A 14440-nucleotide genomic window follows, 5' to 3' on the forward strand; every position below is an offset into this window, starting at 1 on the left:
GCTGGACTCACTTATTCATCCTAATAGCTCTTGTATAGAATCTTTGGAGTTTTCTATGTGGACAGTCATGTCATCTAAGAATAAAGACAGTTTTGTTTCTTCCTTTCACATCCGTATGCCTTTTATTTTTCTTGCCTTATTATACTAGCCATAGTTTCTGGTACAAAGTTGACAGCTGGAGGTAACAGGCAACATTCTTGTTCTCAGTCTTAGGGGCAAAACAATCTTTACCATCAAGTATGATCCTGGCTATATGTGTTTTATGTCAGATTCAGGAAGTTTCCCTCAATTCCTAGTTGGTAGAGAGTTTTAATGATGAATGGATTTTAAATTTTGTTAAGTGCTTTTTCTGCAAATTCTTCTTTAGTCTGTTCATATGGTGAAGTCTAGTGATTGATTTTATAATGGTGAATCAGATTTGCCTTCCTGGGATGAACCCAACTTGGTCAGAAGGTATTATCCTTTTTATTTCATCACAGGATTAGATTTACTCATATTCTGTGAAGGATTTTTATATTTATATTCATGAGGGCTATTTGTCTGTCATTTTTCTTTTCATGTTAGTCATGAAAATGCATCCTTGTTCCCAATCTTAGAAGAAAAGAAAATCTTAGGCATGTTCTATAATAATACAGGGGTCAATTATCCAAGACATGCAATCTTAAATGTGTACAGAGCTTCAAAGTATGTGAGGCAAAAACTAGAACTGAAAGCAGAAATAGACCAAACTGCAGTTACAGTTGGACACTTTAAAACTCCACTTTCAGTAATTAATACAACAAGTAGATAGAAAATCAGTAAGAACATGTAAGACATGAACAACGCTATCAACCAAGTAGACTTAATTAGACATTTACGGACGTTTATAGAACTCCTCTCCCCCAACCACAACAACAGAATGAATGTTCTTTCCAATTGCTTATGAGAGATTCACCAAAATAGATCACATTCTAGGGTACGAAATTCACCTCGAAACGTTTAAAGGATAGAACTAGAAACATAACTATAATTAAATTAAACTAAAATCCCCAACAACAGAAATATTTCTGGAAAACTAACAAATACTTGAAAAATAAACAATACATTTCTAAGCAATCCATGGGCCAAAGAGGAAATCTCAAGGGGAAAATATTTTAAACTGAATTAAAATTAAAATATATCAAAATTTGTGGGATGTAGAAAAAGCATCACATAGAAGTAAATTTATAGCATTAAATATTTGTATCAGAAAAAAAGAAAGATCTTTAAGCAGTAACCTAAGCTTCCACCATGAAAAACTAGAGAAAGAAGATAAAACTGAAAGCAAGTAGAGGGAAAGAAATTAAAGAGTGGAAATCAATGAAATTGAAAACAGAAAAACAATAGAAAAAATCACTAAAACCAAAGTTGGTTCTTTGAAAAACACCAATAAAATTGATAAACTTGTAGTCAAACTGTCAAGAAAAAAAGAGAAACGTCACAAATTGCCAATATCAGGAATGAAAACGGAGACATTCCTACTGATCCTATGTAATAAAATGGTAACAGATACATACTTTTACAAACTCTATATCCATAAATTCAACAACTTAGACGAAAGGGAACAATTCCTTGAAAAATACGAAGTATAAAAACTCACTCAAGTAGAAAAAGAGCACCTTGAATAGTCCTATATCTATTAATGAAATTCATTCTGTAAGTTAAAACCTTCCAAAAGAGAAAATGGCAGGCCCAGATGGTTTCCCTGGCAAATTTTATCAAACATCTAAGGAAAAGGTAACAAGAATTCCACACAGTATCTTCCAGAAAGCTAGAAGGGGAGATAATACTTCCCAACTCATTTTATGAGCCAACATGACTCTAGTTTTTTCTTTCAGTACTTTAAAGATGTCACAACACTGTCTTTGATTTGCATGGTTTCTGACTAGAAGTTTGCTGTAACTCTAATTTTTGTTTCTCTATGTAATTTCCTTCAAGAAAAGGCTGCCTTCAAGATTTTCTCTTTGGCTTGTTTTCAGTAGTTTAAACATAATACAGATAGGTATATTCTTTTTGGTATTTACCCTGTTTAGTGTGTTCTGTGAACTTCCTGGATCTGTGGTTTGGCATCTGTCATCAATTTGAGGAAATCCTCAACCATTATTTCTTTTCATTTTTTAGCCATCATTTCTTTACCTGTTCCTTCTGCCCCACCTCTCTCTCTTCCTCTAGGGATTCCAATCATCTGTATGCTATGGCATTTGATATCATGCCATGATTTTTGTGCACTGTGTTTTGTATTTGTTTCTTTCTTCTTTTGTGTTTCAGTTGGGGTAAATTCTACTGACCTAACTTCAGTTCACTGATTCTTTTCTTGGCTGCATCAAGTCTACTGAGGTGCCTGCCAAAGGTATTTCTCAACTCCATAACTGTGTTTTTTATTTCTAACATTTATATTAGATCCTTTCTTATAGTTTCCATCTCTCTACTAAAATAGTTACCCATATGATCTTGCATGCTGTTTATACTTTCTATTTGCACCTTTAACATATTAATCATAGCTATTTAAAATTCCCTGTCAAATATTCTGACACCTTTGTCAGACCTGATTATCATGATTGCTTCATTTCTAGGGATAGTGGTTTTTCTTGTCTTTTTGTATGTCTTGTAAATTTTGCTAAAAATTGGATATCTTGTATAGTAGAGTAGAGACTAAGATTTCTAAGCATAAATGGATTTATCTTTCCTCCTACTAAGCCTTTAATGCTCCTTCTAGCTGATTATATCCCTGAGTAGAAAAAGACCCTCCCATAGGTTTTGAAAGATTTTGCCAAAAAGCTGGCTATACTACTAATAAATTCCTCTCTCTTTCCTCTGTTCTTTCCATGAAGACAATCTGAAACAGAATTTCTGATTAAGCAGGAGATAATTAGTATATCCCCCATAGATCTATCCCAGCCAAAAGCAAAGAAACATGATACTCTAGACCATATGGGCAGCATACTGGGGAAGAAGTGGGTAAATATAAGATTATTTGGGATTCTGCAAAACATATGAATTGTTCTCAATATCCCTTGAGTGGTAGGCTGATTGTGTTAATGACCATCACCTCTACCCCTCTCTCTGCATGTAGTTCTGTGTGCTCTCCTGCCATGCTCGGCATACCGACTTGCTTAAACAACCTGATTGGTTTTCAGCCCATGCCTTCAGCCAGTCCCATGAGAACATGTCCAAGCTCACTGTAGACACATGTGACTCAGTTGTCCTGGCCACCTCGCCACCAGCCAGACAGGTGAGTGATCCCTGCAGACCAGAGAACTGCCCAGCCATGTCCAGACTAAACTGCTGACCCACAGACACACAGGCAGCTAAGTAAAAGTTTTTGTTTGAAATGACTGAGTTTTAGGGTAGGAATAGAAAGCTGATATATCTAGCAGGCCTTTTGGCCTCCAGCGATCTGGGAAGTATTGGTACACACTCTGACACCACCTATGCCGTGTCTCCTGGAGCTCATATCGCCCTGCTAGATGCCATGCTTTGTGGATATTCCACCATTACAGTGAGTTGCTTTAAGCAAAGTACAAAAACCAGATTCAGGAGGCTCATATTTTGAATACTAATTTCTAATTTTTACTAAGGGAGTCTTTGAAGAAGCACTTTATGTCTCTATTTTGCTGATGGGATAGAAAGCCCACTCCTATATCCTTTGATTTAAGGCTATGGTTTCTATGAGCCCTGGACTAGGATGGCTGCAACAGACTCTCTGCAGGAAAAACACTCTCCAGACCCTCCCCTGAGGGTCTCATTCAGGCATGCTGAGGTGGAGCCCAGAAACCTGAATTTTTGGACAGCTCTCCAAGATCATAGCATACTATTATGTTACAAATGTCAGGTGATGGTTGAAATGCATGGTTTCCCCAGTTTACTGCTTTTTGAATGCATCTTTTGATACAATCTCCTTTCATCAGAATATAGTTATATATAGATTATGTATGATCAATACACTAAAGTAATAGTTAATATAATAGGGAGTAGTAATATAATTTATAACTTGGAAATGCTTGCTTATTTCCAACAATAATTAAAGGAAGCTAGTATCTAACACATCCAATAAGACCATCAGAATAGTTTAGATAACAAATAAAAACTGTATCAAAGCCTCAAAACACTAGACCTCATGAGTAGTCAAGTTTCCTAGCAGCAAAGGCAAAAAGAGAAATACAATAGTTATAAAAATTCTTACTATCTGATAAAATATATCAAAGTATCAGTAGAGACTTTTTCCCCACAGCTGAATTATAAAAGGAACTTAATCATATAGGATCTATTACACAAATTATTTTGAAGATAAAAAATGGAAAATAAGCTGATGTACAGAGAGAAAGAAACTTTTTGGAGCTATACTGTAAAGAGAATCTAATTATGTAGGTCTTATTGCATAAAGGATCTTGAATAACAAAAAGATTTGTGTAACCAACAGTGGTTGGGCAGAAAATGACTATTTCTCATACAGTACATGTACATCCTGGGAGCATAAATTTCCGGAGGTGCTTCTTCGGTGTGCAAAGGTCTATGGATGAGGCTTTCCGTGTTCAGAGTTTCTCAGGAAGGAAGCTTAAGACATCTGAGAACTATGAAAAGGGCGCTGTGCCCAGACACAGTGTCCCCTCAGAGGAGGAAAGGGCTACGCTGCACTACTGGGGAGCACTCGGTGGAGGAGCCAGTTCATACTCATGACCAGTAACCCGCACTCTGAGGGCTGACTCCAGAAATCAACCAAGGCAAAGAGGTTCAGGAGGCAGAGGCGGAGTCTGAAGACACTAAAAACCTTCTTGCTCCAGGAAGGCATCTAGGTTTCTCGTCCACTGCATACTCTGTGGACTCTAACAATGTGGTAACTGTTCTCTGGTTGCATTAATGGAAGCACAGTGCCCAGAAGCAGGGAGGCAAGGTCCTGGCTCTGTCCTGCTCATGTCCTTCCTTCAGCTCCTCCCTTCGGCCATGCTGTCACTTCTGGAGTGCTACACAAGTTGTCCCTTCACCCCACAACAGTCACACAAACACCCCTGGCCCACCCATATCCCTTTCATCTGGCTCCATCCTCATCCTTCAGATCTCCATCCAGATGGCCCTGATGCCCTCAAACCTGGGTAGGGCCCCCCACCTGTGCCCCCACAGCATCGTTCCTGCTACACAACAACCCCTATCACACTGAGCTGTGACTGCCTGTGTCCTTAGAGTGGTTGCCAAATTTCCCGGTTCACAGTTGGATCCTCACTGTTAGCTGTGCCAGGCAGAGCTGATGCTCCCAGGATATACATAGTGGATGAATAAGGTTGAAGGACAACAAAGGCCACTAAGAATGCTGTCAACAGGAACAGCCAACACAGACATGGGCTTACTCTCTGCCTGGCCCTGTTCTAAATGCTGAGTGAGGTATGGGGCTGAGAGCTGAACCCAGGCAGGTTGCCCCTGAATACATGTTCTTAAACCATTCACTGTCATCAATGAACAAATGTGTGCAGCGTGAGGCTGGGTGACCTGTGGGGCTGCAGGAAACGAGTGTGTACCCTGCCTCTGCCCAGCAGCCCAGTGCTCCCCAAACCTGGAGATGTGAGGGGAGGTAAACGCCTGGTGCAGGGGACCAATTCGGCCCTTCTCATGAAGCCCAGGAGTGGCTGGCTGGCTGGAAGGGACCATGATCTGTCCCATGACTAAGGCACTGCCAATGTTCCCTGGCAAGTGGGCCATGCTAGGACAGAATCTGAGTTAACAGGAGGAGGCCGCGCAGAACAAGCACCTTGCCAACGGGAATGCTGCCACCTGCAGGGGAGGCTGGAAGCTCAGACAGGCTGGACCCCAGTGCTGGCCCCACAGGGGCTGACCGATGGCTGGGTTTCTGCTCCGATAATCCAGCTGCTTTCTTCCTCTGGGCAGCGATCTGGGACAAGACGTTGTCTATACTGCCACCTGAGGAAACACAAACAGGAGTGAACACGGGCACACAGGGCTTATTCCAACACAAGGGTCATGGACTGTTGCGTGATGACTGGGTTGGAGCCAGTCTCCCACACTTCCTTCCCCACGTGGCTCCAGGACAGGGCTGACCACAGAACTCTGCCTGAGAACCGGGAGGTGGACATTTAGGCAGCAGGCCCTGTGCTGTGAAGGTGTGATGGTAAGAGGTGGGAAGCAACAGTGTGGGCAAGACCCAGTCCATCCTCGCTTTTGCCGTGCCACGGCCAGCTCGTGCCGGCCCCAGCCAGGCACAGATGCAACATCATGCACCAGATGCCCTCAACAGCCCCTCAGCAGTGCCAGCCAGCAGCTGCACAGGCTGTCTTGTCCAGCCACATCAGGGCTTCAGGAGGGCTGGAGAATGACTCATCCCTTGCCCTGTGACTGACTCCCTTTATGTGCCCGCCTACTCCTACTACGACTGAGTCAATAAATTCCAAACTCCATAATGCTCAGAGTGGTTTGCTTTCTGACTGAACCCTGACTGCCATTCTCCCTCAGCCTGCTGCCCCAAATCTACTGGTAACCTTGAACTGTTATAAAAGAAAAGGGCTGGGCATGGTGGCTCACGCCTGTAATCCCAGCATTTTGGAAAGCTGAGGCGGGCAGATCACGAGGTCAAGAGATCGAGACCAGCCTGGGCAACATGGTAAAATCCCATCTTTACTAAAAATACAAAAAATTAGCTGGGAGTGGTGGCGGGCACCTGTAAGCTCAGCTACTCGGGAGGCTGAGGCAGGAGAATCACTTGAACCAGAGAGATGGAGCTTGCAGTGAGTCGAGATTGCGCCACGCTGGCGACAGAGCTAGACTCTGTCTCAAAAGAAGAAAAAAAGAAAGAAAGGAAGGAAGAAAGTGATAATACCCAGGGCTGGGGGTGCTCAAGGGAGGACACTAATGACTAATATTTATAAAGGATTTACTATGTGCCAGGCACTGCTGTAAATATTTCACGTGTTTAAACAGAGCCATTCTGGAGGGCAAAACATATCAAAAGCCTCAAAAACAGGCATACTCACAAACTCAGCCACCCTGATTCCAGCAAATTTAAATTACAGAAATCACTGAACATGTAGGCAAATATGGAGGCATAAAGGTATTACATAGGGAGGTATTACCTACAAAAGCAAAAATCTAGGAACAGCCTCAGTTTTTAATACAGGAAATTAGTTAAATGCACTTGATGCCTCATACGAATGGAACACTGTTGGATTAAACAAGATTTATTAAACAAGCTGTAGATATATGTGTACCAACATAAAAAGGTGCTCACAATCTAGCAATGTGAGGAAAAGGAAAAAAGCAAGTTACAGAGCAGTTTATAGTTTAGTAACACACGTGGTTCCAAGAACATGCTCTGAAGTCAGACTGCCTGGGTTTGGATCCTGGCTCTGCCAACTAATAGCTATGTGACCCAGGCAAGTTATCTAACTGACCTTAGCCCAGGTCCCTCATCTGTAAAAGAGAGGTGGTAACTTCATTGGCTGCTAGGGGACTGAAGGAGATAATTCATTTAAAGGGCTTGGCATGCTACTTGACATATATTAAGTGCTCCATAAAATTTTTTTTTTTGAGACATTGTCTCGTTTTGTCACCCAGCCTGGAGTGCAGTGGCACAGTCTCAGCTCACTACAACCTCTGCCTCCTGGGTTCCAGCAATTCTCCTGCCTCAGCCTCCCGAGTAGCTGAAAATACAGGCATGCACCACAACACCCAGCTGTACCTGGGCTAAGGTCATTTTGTATTTTTTAGTAGAGACAGGGTTTCACCATGTTGGTCAGGCTGATCTTGAACACGTGACCTCAAATGATCTGTCCGCCTTGGCCTCCCAAAGTGCTGGGATTACAGGCATGAGCCACCATGCCTCACTGTACTATGTCTTTTTATAAATATACATAATCTATATGAAAACACTTTGCAAAGATATATATACATCTTTGGTATATATATACATATACACCAAAATGTTGGTGATCTGTAGTGGGTGAGATTATACCTTGTTTTGTTTCTTGGCTCATCTGGTCTTAAAGCTTTTTCCACTAGAAGCAGGGTGGCTGATATGGTTTGGCTGTGTCCCCACCCAAATCTCTTATTGAATTGTATCTCCTACAATTCCCACGTGTCATGGGAGGGACTGGCCGGAGGTAACTGAATCAGAGGGGTGCATCTCTCCTATGCTGTTCCCTTGACAGTGAATAAGTCTCATGAGATCTGATGGTTTTATAATGGGGAGTTTCCCTGCACAAGCTCTGCTCTCTCTTGCCTGCCGTCATGTAAGATGTGCCTTTCAGCTTCTGCCGTGATTGTGAGGTCTCCCCAGCCATGCGGAACTATGAGTCCATTAAGCCTCTTTTTCTTTATAAATTATCCAGTCTCGGGTATGTCTTTATTAGCAGCATGAGGACAGACTAATGTAGTGGCTAATAAAAAACTAATAAAGCTGGTTTTTGTTAATCCTGGATAACCTTAGGGAGGACTAGAAAGTATGCCACGAGCCTGTAAGAACTATGGGGCACTCTGCTTTGAGACCTAATTGCCACCAACTTGCTGTGTGACCCTAAGTAAATCTCTTGCCCACTGTGAGCTTCAGTTTCCTCATCTGTTCAATGAAGGGGCAGAATGAGAAGTTCTCCAAGGTCTAACCTTCATAGATTTTAAATACCATGAAAACGCCACGCATTTCTCTTAATTTCTTGCAAAATTTTACAATCCCTCCATCTCCGCTCACCCACATCCCCAAGAAAATATATAGAGCTCTGAATCGTGAATTCAATGAAAAATCTCTTAGCCACACCAAGGAGAAAGTCCCCCCTGTGCAGTCATTTCTGGGACTTTCTACAGCCTGAATATCCGGACAGCTCACACCCTCAGTTCCAAGGGATCATCCCACCTCCCTGAATGGCCCTGCCCAGCTACTCACCAGAGCGGTTAAGCAGTTCCCCAGCGTGTCGGCTCATACTTCCTACCCCACTGGAGCCTCCAGATGAATGAGGCGAGTGGTTGAAGTTTCCAGAATTGGTGGGAGAGGCTGGACTTCTGGAGAGGCTTGGAAATTTAACAGGCCTGACAGGTGTCTGCAAGAATAAGGTGGCACAGCACTTAGGGAGGCTGCTCCTTCCTCCAGCCATGGAGGACCACAGTGTGGGGGCACCGGTGCTCAGCTGGTACACACACGCCCCACCAAAGCGCGTTGTGCACCTCCCTCCAGCCATGCAGGACCATGGTGAGGGGGTCCTTGCACTCAGCTGGTGTACGCCCCACCAACGCTTGCTGTGCCTAGCATGGCACTGCTGGGACCCAGCTGGGGAGTCCCTGAGGGATGGAGCTTGCTTCTATGTGCTGACAACCTGCCCATCAGCTCAGTAAGCCCATGTCACATCCTTTCCCATGGGCCATTTTGCTTTCAGTCTCATTCAACTCCAAGGCCTTCCAGGAAAAAACCTGCCATGTCATTCACTGACAACACATGGAGGCCTCAGCACATCCAGGACAAAATCCAGCCCTTCAGCACAGCCTGGCACAGTGACCAGCTCCCGACTCCAAGCCTGCTTCTGTGATGCTGCTCCTGCTTGTCCCGCAGACTGAAATGGGTCTTCTACTCCCTACATCTTTCATGGCGCCTTCCCTGGCCCCACTGTCCCTGGTGCCAGTGCCCCGGTCACGTCTCCTCCACCCTGACCTCACTCCACCTTCTACTTCGCTTGCTCTGCTCCAGGCACACCAAACTCCTTTGGGTTTCCTGAAAATGCTAATCCATTTTGCGCCTCGGGCCCTTTGCCCACACAGCCTGTTCTACATGGACCCAGCAGCCCATCCTCATCCCACTCCTCCCACAGTGGCTTCTCCCTGTTCTTGGGTCTCAGGTCTCGGAGGTCTTTACTGCCTATGCGGTGTCATGTGGGCTCTGGTCTAGGGTGGGCTCCCGTGCAGGGCAGGCTCCCCAACATACATCTGTGCTCCCTTCAAGCATCCTCTTTGCTTATACCACAACTCTTAACCATGGCTTGTGAGCGTATGTTTACTACAGTCGCCTTGTGTGTCTGATGCCCCAGTGGACTGTCAGCTCCATGGGGACTTGGTTCTCTGCTGCATGCCTGGCACCCAGCTCTGGCCTCGACACAAAGAAGGTACTCAGTAAACATGACTAAAGGTTGGAGTGGGCTGAACTGCAGCCCCCCAAAAAATACACAGTGTCCTAATTCCCAGAACCTTTGACTATTACCTTATGAGGTATGAGTGAAGATGAGCTTATGTGTGCTTGCCTAAGATGTGCTCAAGTCAAGGATTTTGAGAGGAGGAGCTTATCCTGGATTATCCAGGTGGGCCCTAAATGCAATCGCATGTATCTTCGTAAGACAGAAGGCAGAGAGAATTCTGACAAACGAGGAAGCAATGTGACCTGAGACTGGAGTGACGCAGCCACAAGCCAAGCGAAGCCGAGAGCCAAGAGAAGCTGTCAGAGGAAAGAACAGATCCCCCTGAAGCCTCTGGAGGGAGTGGGGCCCTGCTGACACCTTGATTTCAGGCTTTCTGCCCCAGGACTGTGAGAGAATACATTTCTGTTGTTTTAAGCTACACAGTTTGTGGTGACTTTGTTATAGCTGCCATAGGACACCAAAACGAAGATCCTCTTTTCAGTCCCCCACTGTGGGCACTCCTAAGAGAGGGACAGTGACAGACCCCCAGGGCCCAGAATGAGACCCATCTGCTAAGTGAAACAGAACACACTTGCAAAGGCCATAGCTCCTGTTCTCTCTCCCTTTACCTGGGATGCTGCTGCCTGCACTCCACTGGGGAGAAAACTCTTCCACAGCCTGCAGATTCCAGCTCAGCTGTCTCCTCTTCCTGGAGGTCTCCTGAGTGCCCTATCACACACAGTCACCTCTCTGGTGCTCCCACACCCCTAACACCGCTCCCTGCCTCGTGTGCTGTGCCTGTGTCTTTGCCACCCAGACCACTGCCTCTTCTAGGGCAGAATGGGGATGACCGGGCTACATGGCGGTGGGATTCAGTGAATGTCCACTGAGCGAGCGAAGCAGGTCAGGTTGATGTTCTGTCCTTCTAGGGTTAACAAGGAAACGCAGCCATAGAAATCTCAGGGATGGGTTCTACAACTCCCCATGTTCCTACCTGACAGAGAATAGTGGACTAAACGCAAACCTGTCCTGCCTGTTTTGAGAGCATCTCCAGGCGACAGGCACTTGGTCTCCTGCTGGAGATCTGACACTACCATAGCCCAAGGAAGCAGCAATGAGTGCTAGGGTCAGCCCCATCTTATAGAGATGGAGGCCACAAGTTTCTCCAATCACCCAGCCCACAGCAACAGGGTCAGTCCTGAATCCCTCTGTCCTGCCCATTTGCTGCTTCTACCGTCTAGGTACAGGCTACACAGAGATATCTCCCACACTGATGGCGCTGTCAATTTCAGAAACAGACCAAGAACAACCCAAGTTAAAAATCACTACAGGCAAAAGGATAGAAGTCACATTCTTGGGCACAAGAAAACACCAGTAGCACACACAGTGGCCTCTGAGTGTTTGATCCTGATCATGGACGTGAGCAGTAATGTAGCACGGGACTTGATTATCAGCCAAGGATCTGGTTTCTGCCTAGGTTCACCCACACTTGGCTGGTGATCTTCAGCTATTACTCCCATTCTCTGGGTCCCAGTTTCCTCATCTACTAAAAGGAAGTTTGAATTAGATAGATCAGGTCTTCAAACTGTGCTCCTCGGAGCTCTAGGGTTCTAGTGAGGGGACAGATGCTCCCCACTACCTCAATATTTTAACCTATTTTCCATATTGAGTTGCTCTGTAGGGCTTCATTAGACAAAAGGATATCATCCATTGAAAAGAAAGAGAAGTTATAACCCCTCTGGATTCATCAGTTTGAGGTCCCTCAGCCTGGTACACACCATGATCTCAGTGAACGGTGAGTGATGTATAAAAGTGTGTCAGAAGACAACTCACGGTATCTGTGCTCACACTGCCCATGGGGTGGCCCCTGCTGGCTCTCTGGGGCAGCACAGTCTTCGTGGGGTCTGCCTTCCCATTGTGACGCGTCCGGGACCGATCAGAGCTCCACAGTTCAAAACTGGAAGGGGGAAGGAACGGCGGGATGACAGCTTTCAGCTTGTCACTCGGGAGTCTGGTGAGGGGAGCTCCGTTTCGAAGCTGAAAAAGACAGGCTGAGGGTTAGGCTAGCCCAGGTGGGCTCCCAACTCTGTGGGAAAGACTCCAGGTTTTTCCTGCTTCTCAGGGCATGGTACCACCATCCACCCCTCCACCCAAGCCGGGAGCTAATTGGCATCTGAAGCTCTCCTCCATGCAACATCCATGTCTGCTCTGCACCAACTCCAGGATTCTCCTGGATCTGTCCTCACAGCAGCAAGATCAGAACGGGGCAGAGGGGACAGGGCGCCAAGGAGAAGCAGGTGATACTGGTATGCTGTGGGGGAGGCAGGGGAACTGGGAGAGCACAGAGGAGGGGCACCCCTGCTGCAGTGAGAGGACACCTTTGTGAGGACTGAACAAGAGTGCAAGCTGGCCCACTGAGGACCAGGAGGGGCATTCCAGACTGTGTGAGGGGCCAGAACATGGAAAGGCCTGGAACCTAAAGGAGCAAGACACAGGTGCAGAGCTGCAAGGAAACCAGCATGAGCAGTCCTGGGGGCCAGGGGAGGAAAGGGCAGGGGAGAGGAGACCAGTATGAGCAGCCCCATGGGCTGGAGGAGGAAGGAATAGGGGACCAGGAGGCCAGCAGGAGCAGCCCTGGGGGCTGGAGGAGGAAGGTGGAGTGGAAAGGGCTGGGGACCAGCACCATTCTCTTCCCCAGCCCCTCACATTCCAGCTTGCTCCAGTCATGCCTCCTGCTGCTGACATTTAATTGTAATTTAATTTTAAATTTTAAAAATGTGATTTGGGGGTCAGTATAAACTCCACACAGTAATGATTGTTGGATCATCAAGGAAAGTGTTCACAGACCATGCTCACCTTAATTAAGAAAAGAAAGTGAACTTTGTGCCAGATGGTGCTTTGCAGCAACGGGCACCCCATAGCTAAACCCGCCTCGGGAGCCGAGCAGGCAGGCATCTCCACACTGACGGCTGCACATGCCCATCAGCGGGGCAGCCGGGCCACCCCTACCCACCATGGGCGGGCAGGCACACTGGTGCCCTCTATAGGGCATGAGCGGTCAGGGAACGAGTACACCTCCCAGGTTCCTAGGCTGTAGCTCCGTCCTGCTTTTCTTAAAGTCTGGAAACAAATGCGGTCCCCTCTTTCCCTCTAGACCACAACAAGCCCATCCAGCAAACGGGGTTGGGCTGCACACTCACAGCAGCAAACACACCATCACAAAAGGGCCTTTTCCCTCCCTGGGGTAAGAGTCTGAATTGTTGCTACCTTTCTGGAAGCCAATGACATTCACCACCTTTGACCCAGGAATTCAATTTCTAGATGTTCATCCTGAGCAAATAAACAGGCAAGTGGGGGAAATGAAGGTATTGGGACATTCATATGAGCTGTTAAAATAACAAAAAACTAGAAATCCCAGAGTCTGACAGTTCAGCCTTGGATAAAGAGACACGCTCTTACACTGGAATGTTCTAATGTAGCTATTAAATATGACGTGGCCACATGGTGTTTGGTGACACGGAAAAGATGGTCACAACATATAAACTGCAAATAAATTGGATTCAACACAATATGGGAAAGATACTAACAGGGCCAACCTCAGGAATATTAAATGAGCTAATATATGCAAAGTGCTGTGAATAGTAGCTGGTACTTAATAAGAGCGATAGTATTTGCTATTATTATATATGACATAATATCATATTTATACATGCTAAAAACTGCTTACAAAAAATACTCAAAACACATATACCATAAAATGCTAACCATGGTTATAGCTGGGTGTGTGATCACGGGTGAATTTACTTTCCTTATGTTTTACTGCTTCTTCCAAAATTTCTAAAATAGCATTTCTGTCTTCACACCAAAAGTAATTATTGCTATTTAATAACATGATCAAATGTCAGGCAGCACAAGCCCCACAGTCAGTGTTAGAGCCATCAATTTACACCTGCTGGGGTGGCAGGGAGCCACGGGCAGATCAGGTCAGGAGCCCTCGCTGGGCTCTGCAGTTCCTGACGCATGCTGCTGATGCCTTTCCTGGGAGCCCTCTGCTCCCTGGTCCTCTGCAATACTGCCCTCTGCTGGCTAGTATTAGGGTCTTAGAGCTAAAGGGACTCAGGTCCAACTTTAACCATTAGGCTCTCATGTCAGAAGAAAGGAATGTAAAGCCCAGAGAGGGGAGGTAACACATCCAAGGTCACACCATGGAGCTTATTCTGGACCAGGCACTATGCTAAAAACTTCTTGGGAGTGATCTTGTTTAAAAACCATAACCATCCCCTAAGTCAGAGACTGCAAATTGCCGCCAGTATCTACTTCTCACATCT

General features: G+C 45.7%; 1 protein-coding gene across 7 annotated transcripts in view; it reads right to left on the bottom strand.

Annotated features, from left to right (window-relative positions):
• ANKS6 (ankyrin repeat and sterile alpha motif domain containing 6) overlaps positions 1 to 14440 on the bottom strand; it is a 65245-nt gene that overhangs the window by 27280 nt on the left and 23525 nt on the right. For all 7 annotated transcript variants that reach the window (XR_004257473.1, XR_004257472.1, XM_032240169.1 and 4 more), the window contains exons 9-11: positions 11946 to 12149; positions 8897 to 9050; positions 5759 to 5928 (exon numbers count right to left, since the gene is read on the bottom strand). Coding sequence is in view for 5 of the 7 variants with exons in the window: in XM_032240169.1 (XP_032096060.1) it covers positions 5759 to 5928; positions 8897 to 9050; positions 11946 to 12149 (528 nt within the window). In the remaining 2 variants the exon portion in view is untranslated. The remainder of the gene's footprint in view (positions 1 to 5758; positions 5929 to 8896; positions 9051 to 11945; positions 12150 to 14440) is intronic.

Source organism: Sapajus apella, unplaced genomic scaffold (assembly GCF_009761245.1).
Source record: "Sapajus apella isolate SASKATOON/1434 unplaced genomic scaffold, GSC_monkey_1.0 scaffold46, whole genome shotgun sequence".
Classification (NCBI taxonomy): Eukaryota; Metazoa; Chordata; class Mammalia; order Primates; family Cebidae; genus Sapajus; species Sapajus apella.